This window comes from Leopardus geoffroyi, chromosome A1 (genome assembly GCF_018350155.1).
Source record: "Leopardus geoffroyi isolate Oge1 chromosome A1, O.geoffroyi_Oge1_pat1.0, whole genome shotgun sequence".
Classification (NCBI taxonomy): domain Eukaryota; kingdom Metazoa; phylum Chordata; class Mammalia; order Carnivora; family Felidae; genus Leopardus; species Leopardus geoffroyi.
The window spans coordinates 169336133-169362227 of NC_059326.1; the positions used below are offsets into that span (position 1 = coordinate 169336133).

A 26095-nucleotide genomic window follows, 5' to 3' on the forward strand; every position below is an offset into this window, starting at 1 on the left:
AATGAGTTGATGCACACACGCGCCTGGCACAGAGCTGGCACCACGGTCGTGGCATCCAGGAACCAGCAGGACTCCATGTGGAAGAAACACTGCTCTCTGGGGTGGTACATGCTGTGTGGAAGAGCTCTATCAGAAGTATGAAGCTCGTGTGAAGTTAAGTGCTCTAGTTCTGCCTGCTGAAGCAGCGAAAACTATGTCCCCTTTTCCTTTGCAGAAAACTCCTTCAAACGGTTAGAGCCAACTATCTCTGAATTCTTTTCTTCTCCAGACTAAACAAATGTAGACATTCAAAGAATATTATCTGCCTGTAATTTGGTCACTGCAAAATAATCAGCTAACATTAAAAATTCTAGCATCATTCATCTGGCAATCACATGGTAGTAAGTGTCTGAGACAAAAATCACTAATGATACTAAAACCAGTGGATGGAAGTTTGATAGTTTGAGAAGAAACAGGTTATTGAACGTGGTCTCAAAATATCTTCCCACTAAATGCCTATTATTTGGTTTAAAAAATGGCAACAGTACAGTGAAGAAATCTGAAAGATATCCCCTCAAGCAAATGATCGCAATTAACATCACAGAAATGGGACAATTTGGCATCACGTGTCTTCTGATATGGACTAAGAAAAATAAAACATCGTTTCTGTGGCGTTCCTGCCATAAATCTTTTAACTTGAATCTAATCATGACATCAGGAAAATCTACACTAAGAACCATTCTAAAAAATAAATGGCCTATACTTTTTAAAAATGTCAAGGTTATGCAAAACAAAAACCGAGAAATGTTCCAAATTAAAAGTGACTCACGAAACATGTTAACCAAGTACAATGAGTAGCCTTGAACTGGACTAGAAAAAAATTTCTCTGGTGACATCCGTGGGACAACTATAGACATTTGAATAATGTCTGTAGACTAGATAATAGTACTGTTAACAGTGTTAATTTCCTGATTTCGAAAATTTTACTGTGTTATATAAGAAAATGTCCTTGTCCTTAGGGACTTCATGCTAGACTATGGGTAAACAGGCATCTTGTTTGTAACTTACTCATAAATGTGGGGGGGAAAATACCATAAAATAAATATAGAGAGAGAAAGGAAAGAGTGAATAACAGAAATGTGGTAAATGTCAATATTTGGGGAGTATTAGTGAAAGATATATGGAAATTCTTTTAAATTTCTATTAAGGGGGGCACCTGGGTGGCTCAGTCGGTTGAGTGTCTGACTTCGGCTCAGGTCATGATCTCATGGCTGGTGAGTTCGAGCCCAATGTCAGGCTCTGTTGACAGCTCAGAGCCTGGAGTCTGCTTCAGATTCTGTGTCCCTCTCTCTCTCTGCCCCTCCCTCGCTCATGCTCTGTCTCTTCCTCTCTCAAGAATAAATAAAACATTAAAAAAAAGACATTTTACATTTCTGTTATTAAGCCATGGTTATAGCCACAGGGAATTAATTTCTCACAACCTTAATAGGTTAATAATTATAACCCCAATTTCTTCCAGGAAAATAGAGAGTTAGGTAGTTATCAAAAAATAAATATATGGTAGAGTTGAGATCTGTCTAAATCTGAAACTCATGTTTTCTCCAAACCAACTCCCACCACACCATTTTATAAAATATTCTCTGGGTATTCTACAACACTTCTGCGATGTCATCAAAACAAATAAGTAAACTTTGATAAAGCATTTTTTCCATTTCCTTTTAAACTAAAGAATCAAAAAGCTTTACCTTTTTTTTAAGTTGTGGTAAAACAAACCAAAAAAAGGTCACATTTTAGCTCTAGAGATAAGAACTGCTGTTTGCTATGACTTTTCCTTTTAGTTGTTAAAATGACATATTACTTTAATATGAAAGTCAAATCCTATTTTACTTTATCAATCTGTAGCTACTGCCATATAAATTAACATAGTACCATATAAGCAATAATGAGGTGTTACATGCCTACATAAAATTCAAAACAGTAACCTTCAAAAAGTTTGTCTTAAAATTAATGCTAAAATGCTTTCTATGTTAAAAAAAAAACAAAAAACAAAAAACAAACTACTGAAGCCCCCCAAATTTGGGGACAATCACAAACATCTCTAAAATCTTAACATAACAGATGTATCCAGAAAGATCATCAATGAATTAGAACCTAAAATCAAGTTTTCAAGTTTCAGTTAAAATTACATTCAAAAAAGACCTCATTATTTCTTCAAATTTTTATATGGAACAACCTTTTTTGAAAGTTATTTAGAAATATATATCAAGATGTTAATAAATACCACTTATCTCAGTAATGTCACCTCTATTAATCTGTCCTAAAGAAATAACCTGAAATACAAAACAAGTTATATGAGGGGAAAGGTTCACTGTACTATTTCAATGGGGAAAATGAACAATTAAATTTTAGTGCAACTACAGACTGGAGCATCTACAAAATGAAGCTGTAAAACATTATTCTGATAAAATTTTGAAAATGTGCAAAAGAAAACATTTCTTCATATTAAACCCTAATTGCCTCCAGACATGCACCGATGATGTTACCTAAATCGACAATTCCGTCATCTGCTGAGCATTATGAGGAATGACTTTGTACAGTGGAGGCATAAGACATCAGCATCACAAGGAGTTCAAAAAGAGGGTAATAGGCAAACATAAGAGAGGTGGGGGAGAGCTAGTGGTACCAAGATCAGCAAAACTGGGATCTGGTGAGCCACTGCTCTTCCATAAAGTTAGGAAGTCAGAAAATGGGTTTTGGGGTAGGAATGTTTAAGATGGAATTACAAATTTTTTGTGTGGCTGTGATAAAACACCACTTCTACTTCCACAAATGGGCAATGAAAGTCTGCTTCGCACATCTAATTTGCTCCCCCCCAGGGAGTAAGAATAGGAAACAGTAAGGAGGATTTCAATGAGATGCTGAGTTTCGTATCTGGAACAATCTGGAGAAGCACAAAGTAGCTAGACACACGGAAAGAAACTCAAAATCATAACTTCTAGAAATCTGCAGAGTTATCAGGTGATATAAATAAGTTTTTCTTTATTTTTCTCTATTTTCTGTAATGGAATTTTAGCTGGAAAACCAAAACAAATTCTTAAAAATATTTCTGGGTAGACATGGAAACAAAAGTAGTACCAAGCCATTATTTTCTCCAGAAAAAGTAACAAGAGATCCATTGAACCATATATCCTTTCTACATATCAATAACCAGCTACTTCCAGAGGCCGACTGCATGTTTGAAAGATAAATCTAACTATAAGCCAAAAAAGTTAAATTTTGACCTTTATATCATGAGACCTAACAATTCAATAATCCACTTAATTGTTAGATGCTGCTTTTCGCTGAAGCTCATTATTCTTTGTCAGCATAAAGTAAACTGAATACTTTCAGCATCTCTGGGAAGATATAATTGTCATTTTCCATATTTTGCATACAGAGAAAGATAACTACATTCTTATGATTCTTCTGATTTAATCACATGTTTTGAAATTCCTCAAGTAGTATTTATTAAAGACTCTTCTTTTTTTTTTTTAAAGGATTATACCAAGTGCTATATTTACCATATAGAGCTAAACTTACAGGTTGGAAACCTCAAACCATGAGTTTATAAATAACCAGGATATAAGGTGGGCTTCAAGAGAGCCAAAGGTCAAAGAGGAAGAAAAGAGGTCACTGCCTGGAGTAGTAGGAAGGAGTCCATGTAGGAAGTGACATCCAGAACGAGCTCTGAAGGAGAGGAAGACTAACAAGATGGGAAAAAAACACTTTTGAGAGATCAGAGATTCAGTTTTCATAATTTAGAATCATGAACGAATTCTACTCAGTGAACAATTAACCATGGTAATAACACTGCTACATACCTCCAGTCCACATCTAAGTCTTCACTCACACTGGAGTCATCCTCAAGGTTATTGTTACCATCCAGCATGAAAGCTTCTGGCTGTGCAAATTCATTGGCAGGCTCATTTCCCTCATCACTGCTGCTTTCATTGACTTCATTGTACTGTAACCAAGGAATTTCTCCCTCTTCCAAGGATGTCTGTTCCCTAATACAAACATTTTAAGGGAAGAAAAAAACATTATTTTAGAACGCATCATAAAATTGTTCTCTAAAAACAGTTCTAAATATTTAGTGCAAACATTCTTTATTCTTTAAGTTCTAAACTCTTGGTACTTACATGATTCTAAAAGTCTGCTTTCTTTAACTGTAAAGTTATTTAAAAGGGAAGCAAATTTGTTATAGGGTCATATGTATGTAGAAATAGCTCCCAGTTACATAAGAACCTACTTATTTGATATACAAATTACCTATGTTCCTATACTTCCTCTTTGTGCAGAAGAAAAATAAGAGAAGTTCATTCTAGACAACTTTAATTTTAAAACACTGCTCTTGAGTAGTTTACCTTCACAGTTCAAATAAAATCAAAATTCCTCAGCCTGGCCTACAAATCCCTACATCATACATGCTTTCTCCTTAGCCCTCTTCTCCAATTGTTACCTCTCACCACTCTTCCCCCTATTTATTCTATTTCCTATAATTCTTTCTACCTGTGGAACACATAGAGATCATTTCCACCTCGGGGCATTTCCTCTACCTGAAATGTTCTTTCACCAGATTTTTGCACAGCTATTCCCTTCTTGATATTCAGGTCAGAGTTAATGGCAGCTCCTCAGAATGCGTGGTCTTGACAACTCATTTTAAGGAGCTGTCCAGTCACTACCACATAACTGTTTATTTTCATTATAGAAATTACTTCTACTTGTCATTTTCTTACTCGTTTATTGTTAGTCTTTCTCCCACTAGAAAACAGTAAGGTCACAGGAACAGGGACAGACAAATGGTACAAGGAAGAGAAAAAAGAAGCATTTCAAAACACGAGAAAAAAATTATTCCATAAATGGTATCAGGACAACTGAGTATTCATCTGGATAGAAGGAAGTTAAATCTCTATGTCATTATTTACCCTTTAACAAACTCCAAATCCATATTTTAAAAATGCATGTGCACCCCACCACCATTTCTAAAACAACGTTAAGTACATGATTCTCAAGAATCATGAGAAATTTTTACAAAAATCTGTGTCATTGTATGCATGATTCAAAATCTAGAGGCCATAGACAAGATTGTTAACTCATACAACTTACACATTAGAGTTAAAACACCAAAACTTTGGACACAAAGATCAAATTGAAAATAACTCTGTAATACATGAGAAACAAAAGTCAAGGCTTCAATGACTGGACAAAAGGTACTCTATGAATTTATAAATAAGACATACTGGTAGCATTTTCTTATTTTTTTGTATTTAACAGAAATAGTATATCAAAGTATATCAAAAGGAAGTTAAATATGACAGCATAGTTTTGGCAAAGCTGAATTTTAGTCTGGGTTTTAAGAAGAAAAATAATGTTATAAAATAGCTTACATATTTCAAAAGCAGGTCTAATTAGAATTTTATTCATTCTAACATGCAAATTTAACTTTGGAGATAAAAACATTTATGCAAGAGATGTAGATGATATCCACATATAAGAACACATTTAAAAAAATTTTTTTAATGGTTATTTATTTTTGAGAGAGAGAGAGACAGAGAACAAACAGAGAAAGGACAGAGAGAGAGAGACAGAATCTGAAGTGGGTTCCAGGATCCAAGCTGACAGCACAGAGCCTGACGCGGGGCTCAAATTCACAAACTGCGAGATCATGACCTGAGTCGAATCAGACACTTAATTGACTGAGCCACCCAGGTGCCCCTGAATCAACACATTTTACATACACAAAAACTGTAGCTCTCTACACACCTAAACCCATAATTGTTTCTTTAATCTCAGGTCCTAAACAACACCTCAAAATAACAGGATTGTAAGATTTAGTATCCAGTATCACTTGTCTAGTAAAATCAGAGAAATTAGAATAAAATATGCTTAATTTGTTGAAGGTTTTATATCTACTATACACTTGATCTCAGCCAAAAGGCCGAAAAGCGATTAATATCTACTGTATAAAGTGGGTGGATATTTTCCTTTCATGCATCATAATTAGGTCCAGTGAAAAACTGAACCCAAAATGGATTTAAAATTCAAAATCAAAGTAAAAATTTCTAAGCAACAGTTCTTTGTTTACACCATTATGAGAACACGTGCCATACTGTATTATAACTCTTCTGGTGACTCATCTGTGTCCTCCTAGACGGGAGCTTTCCAAAGGCACACACAGTGCTGTCTCTCAACATCATAGCTTCACCCCTTGTAATAAGTGCCTAGCACACAGTAGGTACTCTATTTGTGTTGCAAATGTTACCAATAAATCCTTGAAAAACAGTCTTTAAAAAAAAAAAAATTTGGAGATCAAGCCTGAAATAGCCCTTAGGAACTTTTGTTATTTCTGATGTACTCCTACAAAAAAAAATGCTCTTCTTTTTCCTATTATACAGATAGCAAATAAGTCAGTTACTACTCTGTACTCAGATATAGAACATAAAACTCAAATATGTTGGTGAAAATGATTCGGTATAAGAATAAATATTAATTTTTGGGTTTTAATTCAAAGAAGAATAAAACTAAAGAAATTATTCTGAATATAAATAGTTTACAACATGTCATTAATACTTTTACTATATAAGCAATTCTTGGCTACGTATGTTGCTTAAACATTTGATTCTGTCTATAACGACTCATAATAACAGTTATAGAAATAGAAAATAAGTCACATATGGTATATGCTTTCAACCTATTACATAAAGTTCACATAAATTCTTACCACTTAACACAAAATTTACCAGGCTAGAAGAGTGGCACTGTGCTGGGCCAGAGTTGGCTTGATATTACAACAAAACGAATTCTGCTCTTTTAAAAAAAAAAAAAAAAAAAAAAAAAAAAAAAGATTCTCAACAATAATGTCAAAAGAATCTTTTATTTTCTGTAGCTAACCAAAGAAACAAATATCCCCATGGGAATATAAGACTATAATGTAAGTTTAAATGCTTCAAAAACCTTGGAAATATTTAAAGCCATAGCTCAGTCTTCTTTCTCTCTCCTTATACATACACATTTACACATATACCAGACATACCATGTGTAACAACAAATTCACAAAAATTTAGACCTTCAATGTCCTTTCTGAATCATTTTGGTAATTCAGATATTAACAAGATGCCATTATCATGCTACACAGTAATTTATGAGATTTAAAAAGACATATTATCTAATCATGTCTCCAATGGTCAATTCCAAAAAAGTATTCCAGTAGATGGAAGACGTGGAAGCCTGTGCCTGCCACAACCACCACTAAAGTCACAGGTATTTCAACTGCGAAGGGAAATTGCCAAGTTGTCCTTTCCTTCTGAGCACTTTCAGCACCGCCTGGAGGAAATCAATGCTGCTGCCCTGAGAAGAAACTGAAAATGCTTCTTAACTTAGCCCCACAACCTACTCCCAGTAGGTGAAAATCTTAGAAAGCCATCAGCATCATCTAATCTCCTGACTACAGGCTACACTGTTAACTCAAAGCTTCAGACAAACAGACAGAAGTTCCCTTTACCATATATGATTAAAGATCCATAGTCTTCAATAATAGAAACTAAATTTAATAATATGTGAATAGCAATATTAAAATTATCAAAATATACAATAAATTAATATGGAATATTTTAAAGAAATTTTCATTAAAAAGTTTTAGAATATGCTATCATATAACCATGCAACATAGAATTTTCTGTGAAATGAAGAAAATGAAAGGCAGACAAATCACATTAAAACCGAGTCGTTTCCTTTAGCTAAATGATAAGCAATTTGAGTATCCATTATTTGCAGCACAAAACTTTAGACCTTTGGGTTAATGCCAACATTTTAAAGAGCTGAGGCTTTCATAAAATAATCTAGCTATATTGTAAGAAATTTTATAAAAATCCTGGACAGCATGGTTAAGATTCCTAATTAATTGGTATTCGATTAACCAGTTTTCATTTTAAAACTCAAGACACATGTAAGAAATTGCTAAGCTTTAGGTATAAGCTCATTTTTAATAATTCTAATTGTATAGCAAATGGTTAAGATTTCAAACCCCTATCTTGGAGGTAAAGCAGAAAGAAGGGTACCTGGGTGGTTCAGTTGGTTAAGCATCAGACCTCAGCTCAGGTCATGATCTCATGGTTCATGAGTTCAAGCCCCACACAGGGCTCTGCACTGACAGCACAGAGCCTGCTTGGGATTCTGTCTCCCTCTCTCTCTGCCTCTTCCCACCCTCAAAATAAATAAATAAACACAAAATAGTAATGAAAAAAAGTAGAAAGGAAAGTAACTGAAGGGCGCTTGGGTGGCTGAGTCAGTTGATTCTCCGACTTCCACTCAGGTCATTATCTCACCATTCATAGGTTCGAGCCCTGCATCAGGCTCTGTGTTGACAGCTTGGAGCCTGGAGCCGACTTCGGATTCTGTCTCTCCCTCTCTCTCTGCCCCTCCCTCACTTACACTCTGTCTCTCTCTCAAAAATAAACATTAAAATTTTTTTTTAAATAAATAAAGAAAGTAACTGAAATTTTAATTAAGAATCAAAAAAGCCTCAAAGGGAATTACAGCTTATAAAATCAATGGTACTCTGGTTCCATGTCATCCAGTCACAAAGATGGAACCCCAGCACCTAATTTGAAGAAATGTTTCCTTATCCTAATAAATTCAGTGTTAACAGGAAGGGCAAAATATTTATTAAATTTTTAAAAAAAAATTTTAAGAGTAGTTACATAAAGAGTTTGTAAAGTTAACAAAACAGTGGCAAAAACTTAAAGAAAAACACGTACGTGTGACGATTAATTTAAATTCAAAAACACAAATTTTAAATGGACATTCAATATTGTCCAGTAATTATTCAATGTTTACCTAGTAAGTTTGTTATCTACCTCTCTGAAAGCCTATTTCCAACCTTTTCTTCTTTCCTTCAATTTGACAATCTTCCTATCCTCCCCATCCTCAATATCTAGTAACAATGAGGACACTGAAGTCACCAGAGACTCCTCTTTTCTTCCCACCAGCAAACCTACAGATTTACCTACACTTGTACCTACCTGCTACCTTCCCACTAATTACACTGCAAGTCTCACCTCTTAAAGGTTCTCTCTTTGATATACGGAGCCTAATCCTTATCTTCTCAAGGACTTCACTTTATCTTTCTTATAATTAATTATTAGTCAGTTATTCTCCTCTGGAACATTCTATAAGCAAACAATCACGTGTCCAGTGTAGCGAAGTGAAGACAACATTTTCTTAGGCCCAGCATCTATCTATGGCTCCTTCCTTTTGTAAAGAGTTAGGTATGATAACTATCTCTACTCTATTACCTTCAATTCCCTTCATTTTTTGAGTTCTTTTCCCCAAATGAAAAAGATAAACAATCGATTTAAGTTATAAAGTACATTATATTGAATATCCATAAACCCAACACCCAAAGCAGAAACTAGAATATTATCACTGACTAGCATACATCTTGTGCCCCATACCTATCCTATCCCTTTGACTTCACCCCCCCAGAAAAAAAGTACTATCCGAATGCTCTTATCATTCCATTGTTTTCACTAGTTTTGTATACTTAAACAAGATATTTAACTTCTTGTTTTTAAACTTTGTGAAACAGAGATCATACACATTATTTTTCTAGAAATGGTTGTTTTCATTCAATATTGTACCTCTAAGATTCATCCATGTTTTGCATATAAGTGGGGCTCATGCATTCCCACTGCTGTGTAACACTCCCTGTATGAATACACCACTAACTTTTCTCCTGTTAAGTAATATTTGGGTAATATCCAGTTCATAGCTTTCATGAAAAATACTGCAACGAACACTCTTGTACACAATTCCTGGGCCACATGGGGAAGTTTCTCCAGAGTATACACCTAAAAGTGGAACTGCTGATAGTGCACGATGCAAAATGTTAAAATTATTATATCATTTTAGTTAATATGACCTACTTCACATCTCAACAAGCATTCATATCCTCCAAAACACCTGATATTGTTAAATTTCCTGTTTGTTAATCCAATGGGTAGCTAAAAAATGATACCTCCTTGTGATCTTAATTTACTAATGATCTATGTATCTTTTGATATTTTTATTCATTAATATTTCCTCTTCAGTGAATCATCTGCTCAATTTTTTGAACATTTTGCAATTAGACTATCAGTTTTTCTTCCTGATTTCTAGGAATTCTTTATATCCTTCACATTAACACTCTGTATTCTATAAATACATTCTACTAGTTTCTTTCCTTTTCATTTTCAGTTCCTCTTCTTTTATTTTCCCATCATGCCGTGACCATCAAGATCTCCACGACAATGGCTACTGAAATGGTGCTATGAGCAACACCCTTTCCTTGCTCCTGATTTTGGGGGGTGGGGGGGGAAGTTAATGTTTCATTACTAAAAATGATATCTACTGATTTATTTTGGGAGATACATTTTATCAGGTCAACTGTTCTGATCTTAGTTTCTGAGTTTTTATCACGATGAGGTCTTGAACATTACTAAGTGATTTTTTTTCCTGTATCTACAGAATCTATCACATGAATTTTCTCCTGTATTCTGCTAATGTGGTGAATTACATTTACAGGTATTCTACATTAAATCACTTTTGCATTTCTGGAATAAACAGATTGGTAATTTAGTTTTATCTGTAAAAAATATACTTACAAATTCAGATTTCCAATAATTCTGTTTGAGATTTTGACATGTATGTTAATGAATGATATAGGTTTATAATTTTCTTCACATACTCTTTCGGTATTAGGGTTATACTGGCCTTAGAATGATTTGGAGAAATAGTTCTTTTTCTATTATCTTGAAGAGTGGATCCTTGAAAGTTTAGTTTAAGAGAATCTGGCTCTAAAACCATCTGGATTAGGTATTTTCTCCACAGTAAGATTTTAAACTACTAATTACATATCTGTAATATGTATAATATTATTCAGGCTTCCTACAAGTTTTGGTGAATTATATTTTTCTAAAAATTTCTCAATTTCTTCTAAGCTTTCAAATTTACTGCTACAAAGTTCATAGTACTATTCTTAGTCTATCCAATCTTTAATGTACTTGTAGCTGTATACACTTCGTGGCTGTATACACTTCTATATGTCAGTATTATCTATTTGTGCCTTGCCTTTATTTTTTTGTTCACTATCCAGTGGATTGCCTATTTTTCTTAATCTTTTCAAAGTATCACCTTCTGATTTCTTTGATCCTCTCTATCCTGTTTTCTAACTTACTGAGTTTTGCTCTTATCTTTCCTAATTCTAATTTTTATTCCCTTATTTTAATGTTCCTTTTCCATTTTAAGTTAAATGCATGGCTTCTCCATTTTCAAGTTTTCTTCTTTTCTAATGTACTTATTTTATAAAGATAAATTTCCCTTTACCAATTTCACTCCAATCCGTCAAATTCTGATTGGTGGCATTCTCAAAACCGGTAAGTTATGAGCATTTTAGACCTCAATTGTAATTTTTTTGTCTTACTGGTAATTTAGAAGGGTGAATAATTTTAAATGCATGGATTTTTAAATTTTTTATATTTTTTCTGGTCTGTAGGATATTGATTCTTTGAAATGTGTTAACCTGTGCTCTGCAGCCTAGTCCATGCTCCGTTTTTGTGTGTTTGTGTATTCCACAAACTGGACTGTTCATTAAACCAGGCTTAAATCAGTTGTTCAAATCTGCTAAAGACAGATGAAGTTCTTATATCCATGAATTACAGGCAGTTGAGAAAAGTATTAAAAAGTTTCCCAAAATGATAGTAAATTTGTCAATATTCTCTAGTTTCGTTACATTTTGACTTACATATTTTGAGTCTATTTTATTAGATGCATTCAAATTTAAAACTGTTACATTTTACTGGTAAACTGGACTTACTACATACTGACTCCTCGTTCTCGTCAATAATGAAGTCTACTTTGCTATGCTAATGTAACTGTTCCGTTTTTATTTAGTTTGCATTTGCTTGAAATACCACTGTCTATCCTTTTATTTTCAGTCTGTATACCTATGCTTTAAGTTCATCTTTTGTAAAACACATTTAACTTAAAAAAATTCCAACTGATTTGAAGCTTTGATTTTTATAAGCAGAGATTAGGCAATTATATTTATTACAGGACTTGTTCCATATTACTTTTACCCATTTCTTTTTTTGCCCCGTTTTAATGATTTTTTCTCTTTCTTTACTTTTATTTGGATTGACTGTAAATATCTTTTTCCATGTCTTAATTCCTTTTTTCCTCCTCTACAGGTCTCTAGTACATATACTCTTTATTCTTATGTCAAAAGTTAACTTTGAACCCTCTCCCAAACAATACAATTCAACTTTGATCTTCCCCCTTTCAACTTAAATACCATTGCTGTCCACTGTTTAGTTCTGTCCCCTCACTTTTACTTTTTTTTTTAAGTGTATTTATTTTGAGAGAGAGAGAGAAAGAGCAGGGGAGGAGCAGAGAGAGAAAGAGACAGAAAGCGAGAGAAAGAGAGAGAATCCCAAGCAGGCTATGTGCTGTCAGTGCAGAGCCCAACGAGGGGCTTGATCTTCTGAACCTTGAGATCATGACTTGAGTAGAAACCAAGCATTAGACACCCAACCAAACGAGCCACCCAGGCACCCCAACTTCTATTTTTTTTAAATGAATTACTGGGCTTTATTACTGTAGGGTATCAATGCAAGTAGTTGATGACCTCCACATCACATATCTATACATCTCTATCTCAATCTCTATATATCTCTATATCTATCTATATCTAATTACAGTCCAGGATCTTTCAAACTTAAATATCAAAGTGTCTACTTACCATCTACCCTGTATGTCTAAATAGCACTTAAAACTTTCAAAAAAAGTTTTTACTTCCCATTCCTCTCCCACACCTTCTCATCTCAGTCAGTACAGTAATAACTACCTAAGGCTCAAACCAAAAAAAACCTGCCATAACTGATTCCTCACTCTCCCTCATCTCACACCCAATCTACCTTATTATTGATCACTCAAAAACCTGCTCAAACTTGTTTACTTTTTTTAATCCTCACTACCATCCCCCAGTCTAATACCCTAGGCCAACCTTCCCCTCTTTTGTACTTCAATCTCCACAAAGCAACTAGAGTGATCTTATATAAATGTGTGGCAATTAACTCTTCACTTAAACTCTCCCTGCTCTATGAAAAAATTCCAGAGGCTATCTATCCTGCATAGTTTGGTATCTGCGCACCTCATCTCATGTCATTCTTCCTTTCACTCATTCACTTCAGTCCCACTACCTTCATACATGGCAAGCCTTTTCATTTTCAGTATCTCTGCTCTTACCTTTCCTTATGCCTAGAGAGCTCTTCCTCAACTACTAATTCTCATCTTTTAGAGCCCAGCTCAAAAGTCAGTTCCTGAGATAAGTAGCCCCTGGCCACTCTAATTAATGTAGGCCCTACCAGTTACCTTCTATGACACAAGAGTTTGCTTTCCTTTACCGTAACCATCGCAGTTTATAATTTAGCATATTTGTATTTTGTTTAGTATCTGCGTCTCCCACCACATCGTGAGCTTCAGGAGGGAATCTTAGTTTGTCTTGTTCATGGATATAATCATGGGATTCAGCACAACGCTTGGTACATATTAAATGCTCAATAAATATATGTTGAATGAATAATTATATCACAAATTATATATGAAAAATTTACTAATAGTAAACTAATAGTGATTCAAGAAGATCAAACATAAAATCAGAAAAGAAAAATAAACACCATTTCAATCACTGTCAATATCAATTATGTTTGTAAACTTCTTTCTTTACAGATTTTCTAATGTATTTTATTTCTTACAGAATTAATTTCAAGCTGGAAACTTAAACCTTTGAGAACAAACTTTACCATTAGTCCAAGTTGAAAGAGTTAAGAAAACCCATTTACCAAAACAGATTCCATGAGAGACTAAAAATTAGAACAAACCAATTATCAGGGAAAAAAATTTAAATTAACAAAGACAAACTACCTCAGAAAACACAAAGCCAAGGTTTCACGATACCAACAACCTTTAAAAGAATAAGCTGTTTAAATTTTGAAACAACCTTTAAAGGAATAAATAAGCTAAACATCAAAGGGTTAAAAAAAGCACACATTGTTTTAGCAAAGCAAGTATTAAACTGTTTTTGAGACAAAAAATGAGATAATCTGCACATATGCATCTCAACATAAAAATCCTATGTCAAATATTAGCAAGCAGAATCCAGCAGTTCAAACAACATTTCATGACTATATAATCATGTTTATGTCAAGAAGCAACGGTAAGTGGCTATTAGGAAATCTAATAAAATAATTCCTCATGATCATTAGGTCAAAGGTGAAAAATCACTATGATCATTTCCACTGACACTAAAAAAACTTTAATAAAATTTAACAAACATTCTTGCTAGAAACCTATAAAATAGTAACGGGATATTTCCTTAGTGTGATTTAGAAGAAAAAAAATTGTGTGTGTGTGTGTGTGTATAAAATCAACCTAAAAGCCAGAATCATTCTTACTTGGGAAATATTAGAGCAAGGGTTGTGAACCCATGGGTTATTTCCAGCCTGCCACCTGTTTTTATAAATAAAATTCTACTGGAAGACAGCCACACTCATTCATTTACATACCGTCTATGACTACTTTCACACTACAACACTGGAGATGAGTAGCTGCAATAGAGACTGGCATATGAACTGAAAACACCATCCAACCCTTCACAGTGTAAGTTTGACAACCCCTATAGTAGAGCATTCTCGTGTAAGTTTGACAACCCCTGTAGTAGAGCATTCTCATTAAAACCAAGAAAAGACAAAGGTGTTTACCATCAATCACTGATTTCAGAAATACCATCTGATGCGATTAGGCAAATATTAAAAATAAAACTTCAACATTTGTAACTTTCTCTGTTTCTGTGAATAAATCACTGATTTCCATCTTGAGGCTGCCCTTTCTCCACTGTTTGGCAACGGCAGCTCTAAACTCATACCTAACTCAACCAAAAGAATCTTTTAAATGCCCTAATTTTCTTTAAAGCAAAGTAGAAATGTATACTGTATCTCAATAAAAGATAATTAAATTACTAAAATTCTCAATTTAATTGTTCTTTGTAAAACACCAAAAGCACTGGGGTACACTGATCTCACGGTTCGTGGGTTCAAGCCCCATGTCAGGCTCTGTGCTGACAGCTCAGAGCCTGCAGTCTGCCTCAGATTCTGTGTCTCCCTCTCTCTCTGCCCCTCCCCCGCTCACATTCTCTCTCTTTCTGAAAAATAAACACTAAAACAAACAAACAAACAAACAAAACACCAAAAGCATAATGAAAAAACTCAGTAGGACTTACTCGTCCTACATAGGGCTTGTATATGGGATCAACAGCATATCCAACATTTGGAAGTGACGTATACCATTCTTGTACAATACATATAAATAAACCTCACTGTTAAACAAAACATACCCTTCCTGTAGAGATAATTCTTGATTTTCTTCTTCAGGACCACTGCTATCACTCTGTAGTTCAGGTTCATTCTCATCTTTTCCTGGCAAAGTCTCCCAGCTTTCATCACTTGACGACTGATCTTTTTCAGTACCAGAAAATCGATGAGGCAAAGAAGCAGACCACTCTCCATCACTGCATTCTGAACTGCAAATTCAGAACAGAAAGAAAATAAATTGTCATTATAATCGTCATTATATGTGCATTTACCATTTGAAGACATCGTGGTATTGAGTGGATGACTGATGCCACACGATTTGTCAGGTGCTAATTCAGTTTAAAAAATATTTAAAAAATAAATACAGAAATACATTCAACAGAATGTAACTTTTTCAAATGAATATAGCACATGGCAAGTTACAGAATTATCATTTATGATTTTCTTCACTAAAGTAAGTAATTCCATGTTGCTTAGAGGTTCTTCATTTATTAGACATATTTCTAAATAAAAATTTAAATATAATTTGGCAACCATAAATTAAATGCTCTGGAATAAATAATAATAGATTTATTACTCATCTGACCTGACTAAAACAACTTTCTAGTTACATATTGACAATGGAAATCCTATCCTCTATGAATAAATTTCTATTACCATCTTTTAAAAGCTTAACTATTTTTTCCTTCCTTTTTTACACAAGATTTTAAAAGGAAATTCAAATTCATAAAAAGCAGCAGAGACAAAACTTTACTGAAGTCCTTTGGTAGGACTATGAACACAAAATAAATTTCAATTCAAGAGAACATTTAGATAAGGAACCAAAGGGATGATAACAGGGTTAATGAAGAACCTCAGAAAATGACTTGGTTGTATTTAACTTTGGTTAATTTGGTTTCATTTAATGACTCTTTAAGTACTAGTCATCTTGTACTACAAAGGTTAAAATATTATTAATGGTGAAAATAAATCTTAAATGCCCCTTCCAACTGTATCAACCATTCTGGTCAAGAATCCCCTTAAAACCTTCCCTTTGTGCCTTGATTTTTGAGAAACAAAAATTAATAAATTTTAGTTTCTGAAAAAAGTGATAATTGGTAAGAAATTACCTTTTCTTTATGATGATATATTACTAATGGTTATATTATTGATATATTAACTAGTCTAATGAGTTCCTCCTTCTCTGAACAGATGAATCCAGGAGATCAAGATGCTATTAAGAAAAAGCGGCAGTAATGTAAGCTCTGAGGAGTTAGAAGTAAGAAAAAAAAAAATCAACTTCCAATTGTCAGTAAATGATGGGCAGCAGGTCACATTCTCGAGAAGGAATTTTACATAGCTCTGGCATAGCAAGTAAAAGGTGTTCCTTCAGTTGGATAGAAGCCCAATTGCTTATAAATTTGTAAAATTTTCTCTAACCCAAAAAACAATCTAAGATCAAATAAATCAGTTCTATACTTGCTCCAGTATAAAAATTTAACATATAAAATAGTTTAAAAAGACTTTTTGAATGAAGTTTCCTGGCCTATGAAACCTCTCAATTTTATTTAAAAAAATTTTTTTAATGTTTATTTATTTTTGAGAGAGACAGAGCACAAATGGGGGAGGGGCAGAGAGAAGAGGGAGACACAGAATCTCAAGCAGGCTCCTGGCTCTGTCAGCACAGAGCCTGATGCGGGGCACGAACTCACAAACCGTGAGATCATGACATGAGGCGAAGTTGGATGCTCAACTGAATGGCCATCCAGGCACCCCAAAACATCAGGGGTAAGCTCTTACTTTTTTGTTTTAACGTATATTTATTTTTGAGAGCGTGAGAGAGTGCAAGCCAGGTAGGGGTAGACAGAGGGGGAGATAGAGGATCTGAAGCGGGCTCTGCACGGACAGCACGGAGCCTGACGCAGGGCTCTAACTCATGAACTAAATACACCTTGAGATCATGACCTGAGCTGAAGTCCGAGGCTTAACTGACTGACAATAAATTTAATATATTATAAAAAATAAAAAAAATAAAAAAATAAAGCTAAATTACCAGCTCCAATTTTGACATCTTTAACAATGAAGCTAAAATTTATTAATTTGTAGCAATTTTACTTAAACAAAAACCTCATATTTTAAACATTTTATGATCCTGTCCAGAAAAACACCTAAAAAGTTTATAATATTTTTTTTTTGCTTAATGAAATAACTGATGGAGTATTTACAAATTTTAATATAAAAAGCATGCTTATGATCAATAGTCAATATATTTAAGAAGCCTATGTCACAGACTGGTGACCTAGCCTTTCAGACAAATTTGGTCCTTCTACCTGTTTTTTTTATGGTCAGTGAGTTACAATTTTTTTTTTTTTTTACAACTTTATCTTTAATTTTGCCTCTTAGCAAAATCTAAAATATTTACTATCTGGTCCTTTAGGAAAAAAGTCTGCAGATCCCTGGCCTGTATTATTACTACTCATTATACATAACCTTCACCTCTAAGTAGCCAACTTTTAATATATCCTCAGCCCTGACCACTTGGCTTTCATAATCACTAACTGTGCACCAAACATTTTTAGATTTTCACCCTTCTTTTCAAAAGTTATAAAGCAAAACTCATCTGACAGGTAACTCCTTTCTTGAGTTTCTTTCTAAGGGTATTTCCCTACTCCCAAGCTGAAAATCACAGGTCTTTGACTCCTCACAAAACCCCATGTTTAAGTCCTTTTTATTTTCCATTCCTTCTGTAAAATGACTCCTTTTTCTCCATTTCTCCTAAAAACCCTGGCTCAAGTATTTTCCTCTAAACCTACACCTAGACAGTCAATTATTAATCGTTGTCCCTAAGTTTAATCTCACTCAACTCACTTAAAAGATGCATTCTGGGGCGCTTCGGTGGCTCAGTCAGTTAAGCGTTCAACTTCAGCTCAGGTCATGACCTCACAGTTTTTGAGTTCGAGCCCCGAGTTGGGCTCTGTGCTGACAGCTGAGAGCCTGGTTCGGATTCTGTGTCTCCCTCTCTCTCTGCCCCTCCCCCTGCTTGCGCTTTGTCTCTTTCTCTCAAAAATAAATAAATGTTAAAAAAAAAATTAAAAAAATGTATTCTGAATTATCACTATTGCTTCAATTTATATCAAATTACTCCAAATCCTTCACTTTTTTTCCTAAAGCAGTATTTCACAAAATTCAGCCATCTGCCTACTGCCCTCACAATTTGTGCTCCAGGTGTCCACTAATGTTGTGTCTTGAGGTTCAGTAGTTGAGGACACAGGTTCTGGATTCAGTCTGCCTGGTTGTGAATACACCACTTACTAAAGCTGTGACATTACTTAACCTTCCTGCCTTTATCACCTCACACACCAGGTGAATTTGATAGTAGTATCTAATAACTCCCTGAGTTTATATAAGAAGCAAATGAGTTAATATACACAAAATGTTTTAACAGTGTCTGATAAATGATAACCCATCAATAACTGTTAGCAAATCATTTTTAATATTTTTTTTTAATTTAAATGCTATATTTCCTTTTCAGATCTACGAAGGTATTTAAGTGAACAATGTAGATAAAATGTTTAGCACAATTTTTGGAAAATGGTAAAGGTGACAGTTACTTTATTATATAAGCTGTGTGCTTAGACATTTCAATTGGATTTCCAACAGCACACCACCATTTTTCTTTCTTCTCTACCACAGAAAATCTACTCTAAATCCTTGGTTTGTCTTACTGAATGGAAATATCAGCTTTCTGGTCACCCAATCAACTTTAGTTTTAGTGTCTCTTTATACCAGGGGTCAGCAAACTATGCCCTGACCCATGAGCCAAATCTGGCCACCTGTCTGTTTTTTAGTGGCCTGGAAGCTAAGAATGTTTTTGTTTTGTTTTGTTGCATTTTTAAGTGGTTACAGAAATACCTATATAATACCCTTGATTTTGCCTTTCGGTCCACAAAGCCTAAAATATTTGCAGACCCCTGTGGTCCATCCAACGAAGACACAGCAAAGAAAAACACAGCAAAGAAAAAACAGGTAAATGGAAGAGATATCATGGAGCAGGAAAGGGTGAGCAAATTGCTCAGTAGTAGCACTAAAGTAAAACAAACAAACAAAAAAAACAAAAAATGGTACCAAGAAAAGTCAATTGGATTTGAGAAACAGGAGGTCACTGTTCACATTATAGAATATACAAATACTACTAGGAGTTAAGATTTCAATGCATTTAAAAGTGCAGAGTGCAGAAATAGAGTGGGTATAGGACATTTATTCTGAGAATTCAACAATGGAAAAGAAAACAAACAGGCAATTGGTTAAAGGAAAAGCAAAATCAAGTAAAGGTTTCCCCTCAGGATTTAGAAAAATTACAGAATGTGGTAGAAGGAAGCAACTTTGGCATAAGAATAATAAATTCAGGGGTCAGATATGACTACAGATGCAGAATGAGAAAAGTCACCACCCTTCACTGAAGAAAAAATTAAAAACAGAAATGGATACTAACATATGGTAATATGGAGAAGAGGAAAACAAGAAAGTTCAGATTTAATTATTTTACTATCTCTAAGAAAGCAAGAAACAAAGTTATCTACTAAGGGTGACAGGAGTATATGGAACTGAAAGCAGAAAGAGAAAAGATTTAAAAATAACTTTTCAAGGAGAATAAGCAACAGAATAAATAGCACAAAACAATCATGGAATAGTGAGAACCCTTGTCCTGGAATATAAATGCAACTTAGTTAAACATTTTTAAATTCTCAAGTACCACTTTGATTTTTATACAGTTTTTCAATAGGATTGTCTCCTATTAGCATTTAGAGCTGTATTCAAAAGCAGACAACTATTAACTTACTCAAATGTTACATTTCACACATTCAACTGTGAACAAAAAACCCACCTCTTTTCACATATTGGATACAATTACATATGATTTCTAGACAAAATAATTTATGTAGTATAAATCTTAAGTAGAAATAAGATATAGAAGTAAAAGCATCCAAAAGCAAGCTCTTATTCCTCAAATCCCCCAAGGAACTGATTTGTTAGTCTTCCCTGGCATTTTCACATTGATAAAAAATCAACTATATAGAAGCTAAGAAAAAAGTGAATTTTAGATAATTTTGTTATCTGAGGATCAAAACCACCTTTTGAATTTTATTGAAAATACTCTGGATGGACATTATGTTAAGATACATCATATCTGCATTTTCAGACGGTATACTGAACATAATCTAAGCAGTCTGGGACATTTTACCCCTATTAACAGTGAACTGTTACAATACAGTGATACAAATGGTAGTTGTTCAAATCCATAAGGCTGCTTAATTTAGCAAAGTCCAGATGGTTCTTTCTGAATTGTGCCTGCCTTTTACAATTTTCCGGTCTTTTCCCTAAACATCAGAATATTGTAATCTATAACCCCTTAAAATGCCTGAGGAACAAAGCTATTTATGCCTAATATACTCCTTCTAACTTTTATGAACTTGGAAACAAGATAAAAAGCTAAAATGTTAAAGCATATGCTTTCAGATCTTTGCTTTGGCTGCTCATAGTTGCTTTATTTGTTGGGAATACATGGATATCAAAGGAGCTCCTTCTTCAAGGCTCTCAACTAACTTATATAGAAGAGAAAAGAAACTTAATTCAGTCTCATGATAATTATCTGTATATTCTGTCTTCCTCATAAGGCTGGTGAACAGCCAGGGAACGGGGATCATTATTATTTGCATTTACAGAGTACCTGGGACAAAGTCTGACATTTAGAAGGATTTCAATAAATCCTTTTTGAATATATCAAACTGAAATCAACTAATTGGCTAATATTCCTTTTATTTTCCCAACATCATCAATAACAAAAAGTTGTCCTCTGACATTTTTATCTCAGGTAGGTTTTTAACTTTTATTCAATGTCAAAAGCTCTGAAAGAAACCTCAAGTGGTATAAGAAATAGTCAGCGGATGGCATGCCTCTTCCTTCAAACAGTTAGGTCCAAGGTTAAAATGTGCTGGCATGGTTAAAAGGTTCTTTTAAACTCAAGATCTTGTCCTCAAACAGTCATTAAAGTTCTCAGGGTATATTTCAAAAGAGCAGGATGTTAACCTTAGCTCTTTGGTCTAATTCCAAGTCTGGTAATTACATACTGCCTATTAAAATTCCCCTCACAATTCTAATTTAATAAGGTAGTGTTCAGTTACTATCAAACAGCTCAGAGCAATTCTACCAGCTGCAATGTTTATTCCATAAAGTGTAATGTTTCAGGTATGATTAAGTGATCATTTAAAAGTTTTCAGGAAGAAATGGATCATGCATTCATTCAAATACTTTTCACTTTTAAAGAAAGTATGAGCTATACATATTTTTGAACTGTATTTTTTAAAAGTGGCTAAAATTCCTATAACTAAAAACGTCACAGTGATTTTAGTTATGTTCTGGATAAGAGGGTTCTATTTGCAGCTATTATGATACAAACATGGCAAGAAAAATTTTCAAGTAAAGCATCTTTAAGTTTTACAAAGCAGAGAAAACTCAGAAAGAATCTTACAGACTCAAGGTAAAGGATGTTTATACTGTCCTTCTCAAGACACTTATTGTAGAATCACTATTTCCCTATTTTTGCAATCTGCTATTATCAGAACTCAGCCAAAGTATAGTAAAACATCTAGTAGATGAACAAGTGGCAAAATGAAACTAAGTTGGAATGTATGGTTATTAAACTTCAACCTTTATCTGAAACCATATTAAAAGGCATTCTGGCAATTGTGATCCTTTGCAGGGAGCTGAGAGTAGAGGAACTGGAAACAGTAGCATAGAAATAGAATTACTCCTCAAAATTGTCCAGACTACTGAAGTGAGGTCCTAAACATATCTCAAGGCTTGCAGATGCAAATGTAGAACCATTATCCTTGAGAAGTTATTCTTGTGATGGTAGTTTTCAAAAAACAAAAACCAAACAAAAAACCCTAAGTATTTCTGGTATTTCAATGTGTCTTAAAGATTGCCCCCAGGGGTGCCTGGGTGCTTCAGTCAGTTAAGCATCCCACTTCAGCTCAGGTCATGATCTCAAGGTTCCTGGGCTCGAGCCCCACATCAGGCTCTGTGCTGACAGCTCAGTCTGGAGCTTGCTTCAGATTCTGTGTCTCTGACTCTCTCTGCCCATTGCCCGCTCATACTCAGTTTCTCTCTCTCTCTCTCTCTCTCTCTCTCTCTCTCTCTCAAAAATAAATACACATTAAAAAAATTTTTTTACAAAGAGGTGCCTGGGTGGCTCAGTCAGTTAAGCGTCCAACTTTGGCTCAGGTCATGATCTTGCAGTTCGTGGGTTCAAGCCCTGTGTTGGGCTCTGTGCTGACAGCTTAGAGCCTCGAGCCTGCTTCGGATTCTGTGTCTCCCTCTCTCTGCCCCTGCCTCACTCACGCTGTCTCTCAAAAATAAATGGAGAAAAAAAGAAAAGATTGCTCCAAAATTAGTTCCATCTTTTAAGCACACCCTAACTTCAGGCTCTTTAAGTCAATACAGTACTAAAAAGTCAAAAGAAAAAAAAGTTTCCATTAACTGTGTTTTTCTCTTCTGTATATTGTTCGTAAAGACCTATCATTGTTTAGAATATTGACATATCACTTAAGGAGACAAATTATAAATAAACATACTAAAACAATACCCTATAACTGTTAAAAGTCCAACTGTCATTCCAGGCAAATAAAATACTAATGCTACTGACCAGAAAAAAAAAAAAAAAACAAAAAAAACAAAAAAACAAAAACCAACGACTTCAAAACCAAGAGCCAAGAAAATTACTCTTGAGGTTGCAATGCAAAAATTTCATCAACTGAATTAGATGACATTAGGCCTGACTATAAAACGCACACACAAAAAAGAGGTTTTTATTATTTTTGATCAGTGGTGCCAATGATGAAGGAATGGCCAAATTAAATTACTTCCTTCAGGAAAGCAGAAATGTAACTGTGGGAAAAAAATCTTATACTTTCAAAAAGGTAAGTTATCTAAGATTAAAAATTGATGTTATTATTTTTTTCAATAGTAATCTAGAGGTATACCAAAGGTTTACGATCAAATCCAAAAATCTTAGGACTGAGTATGTTTTGGAATTCAGATTTTTTTCTCCGAGATTTACAAATACTACTTAATAATTCCCAGGGGGGTCCAAGTCAAAAACTCAGTAATCAAACACTTTGATATTTCTGCAGCAAACTGTTATGACTGCTTCAAAAAAAGGCCTTGTATTAGTTCAGATGAAGATCTGCATCAAATTAAGTTAACACCAATTTGGGTTTTGTTGTCAATTTCCATTTTAAGAATTTTGTGGACCTTAACTGAAAAAACAGAATTAAGTTAGGCCAAAGTTCTTAACTCATTTTACCCTTAAGCTTAAAAAATAGTAGGTTATATAAATATTGTCTGCCAACTCTTGAAGTTTACAAACTTAAAAAGACAGTAGAAATTACGTTTCATTTGTTTCTACAAGTCACTTACACTGTATTATAGAAGCTTTATCCATCTGCCCAAAGAAACCAGATATATTTTATTAATTTTATGATGTGAAATAAAATATATAAAATGTATTCATATTCAAAAGGAAAAACTTCTTTTGTAGAACTTTCTAGTTGAAAAAAGTAACCGTTGTATTTCTACAAGTTAATAAAATCGTGAAACTGCACTGTAACTGAGCATAGGCAGTTTCAACTAGCTCAAAAGGTTATGTGAAAGTTTGGACTCTAGGGTAATGAAAAGAAGATGGACAAAGAAATTTTCCATTTCTCTCTTCTTTCTATGGTCTTACAGTTTGGGGGGAAAAAAGGATTCTATGTAAGAAGAACCAGAATGCTTATTTAAGAAAGGTTGTATGTTCTCTTAAAAACTGTAAATTTGGATTGGGCAGTAAGCAGATATGCGAATTCCAGCTCCAAAATTTACTAGCTTTGTGACCTTGAGAAATTAACTCTCTTGTGCTTCAGTTTCCTCATCTATAAACAGGGCAAATAATAATATACACCACACAGAGTTGTGACCAAAAATCAAATGCTAAATAAAAATAGGTGAAAACAAACAAAAAAAACACAAGTGACAAAAGGAGCAACAGGAGGAAAAGAGAAACAGGTGACATTAATAAATATTAACAAAGTTAATCCAATATTATCAAAATTTGCTGTGATCTTACTTTTTAAGCCCAGAATGGGTTAACATAATTTTTTTTAAAATACAATAAATGTTTCCCTGCATTTTATTACCTGAAATACTATGAACTAGAATAATTAGTATCTGTATCCTTTGTAATAACTAATTATCATTATCTGAACTTACAATTTCTATAAACTCCTAAAATGCTTCAAAGAAAGTTTCTGTGAAAAACTAACCAGTAGTTTGCATGTATGGTTAGCATTCAGTAAATAGGCATATTTGCTAAGTCAAAATATCTAATTCCCTGACCATGTCAGAGCCCATCCATCAAACATAATGGTACCAGAAATAAACCACCATGCTTATTATGCAATCTGACAAAGCACTGCATGAAATCTTACCTATCTTCATCTTTGTCATACAGTTGGTAATAATCTCCACAACCATTCCAAAAGGTGTTATCCACAACTTCTTGCCTTCCTGCTGTGGCTCCACTTTCTGCTGTAATTTGGTTATGTTCTGTTTCCCTGTGTGTAACTCTTGAGTAAGGTGGATCCAAGAACATGCAGTCATGTTCTCCATCGTAGTCATCACATTTTATTAAGAGGTCATCTGAGCCATTTTCCTCAACTTCCAAAGCCTCCCTCCACCTCTGAACACTTCTTTGTTTAGCCTCATGCCTATTAAAACCTGTTTCTTGGTCCACCTGGCTTGAACTTATCAATTTCCTAACTTTGGGTCTCACTACCTGTTCAGGAGAACTTCCCTGGTTCTTATTCTTATCACTAGTATTTTGTTCACTGCAAATATGCCCAGGAGCACACACTGAATCTTCAGTTGCATTTTCTCTCTGACTCTCCTGGCTAGTATTATTTTCTTGTTTCTTTCTAACAACGTCATCTTCAGAAGAGGAGCTCTGAAATTCCTGATTGCTCTGATTGACAAACTCAGTATCACCAGTAGAACTTTTGACTAACGGTGCTGAATCTAACTCTTCAAATTCATCTCTTACTTCACTGTTAAAAGAGGGAACTGGTGGTGAAAGACCAGTGTATGCCTCTACCTCTCCATTTGCCAACTCAAATACTGTATTGCTCAGTGCTTCCTGATATCCACCACCTTCCACAACTTCTGCAGAAAGCTGAAGACGGTCATTGGCCTCTCTGTGTGTACCATCTGGGTCGTAAGAGTCAGTATGAACCAATGAAATTCCATTTTGTACACTTGAAGCGTCACAAGCTTCTGGAGTATATTCTCCCTCAGGGTGATTATGAAGATTTGTACTGCTTCCTAAAGTCTCCCTGCCTTCCTCACTATGATGTACTGCAGCAAAGGACGGACTGCTCTCAATGGTTTGATTTAATGTTGTACCACAAATGGGAATTTCTGTTTCACTTTTTTCAAACAAAGGGCCGTTGGGTAAAGAAGAATGAACTTGATCCGATGGACTGGAACCTTCATAGAGAACAAAGAAAACATTTTTGGAAACATTAATTTTAGATACAATTTTATTTAATAATGACTATTTAAATAGATATTATGCCAATCATTACTCACTTGAATATGAGTGA

General features: G+C 34.3%; 1 protein-coding gene across 3 annotated transcripts in view; it reads right to left on the reverse strand.

Annotated features, from left to right (window-relative positions):
- PJA2 (praja ring finger ubiquitin ligase 2) overlaps window positions 1-26095 on the reverse strand; it is a 69816-nt gene that overhangs the window by 20529 nt on the left and 23192 nt on the right. For all 3 annotated transcript variants that reach the window (XM_045500540.1, XM_045500548.1, XM_045500556.1), the window contains exons 4-6: window positions 24926-25979; window positions 15446-15631; window positions 3840-4025 (exon numbers count right to left, since the gene is read on the reverse strand). In XM_045500540.1, coding sequence (XP_045356496.1) covers window positions 3840-4025; window positions 15446-15631; window positions 24926-25979 — 1426 coding nt within the window. The remainder of the gene's footprint in view (window positions 1-3839; window positions 4026-15445; window positions 15632-24925; window positions 25980-26095) is intronic.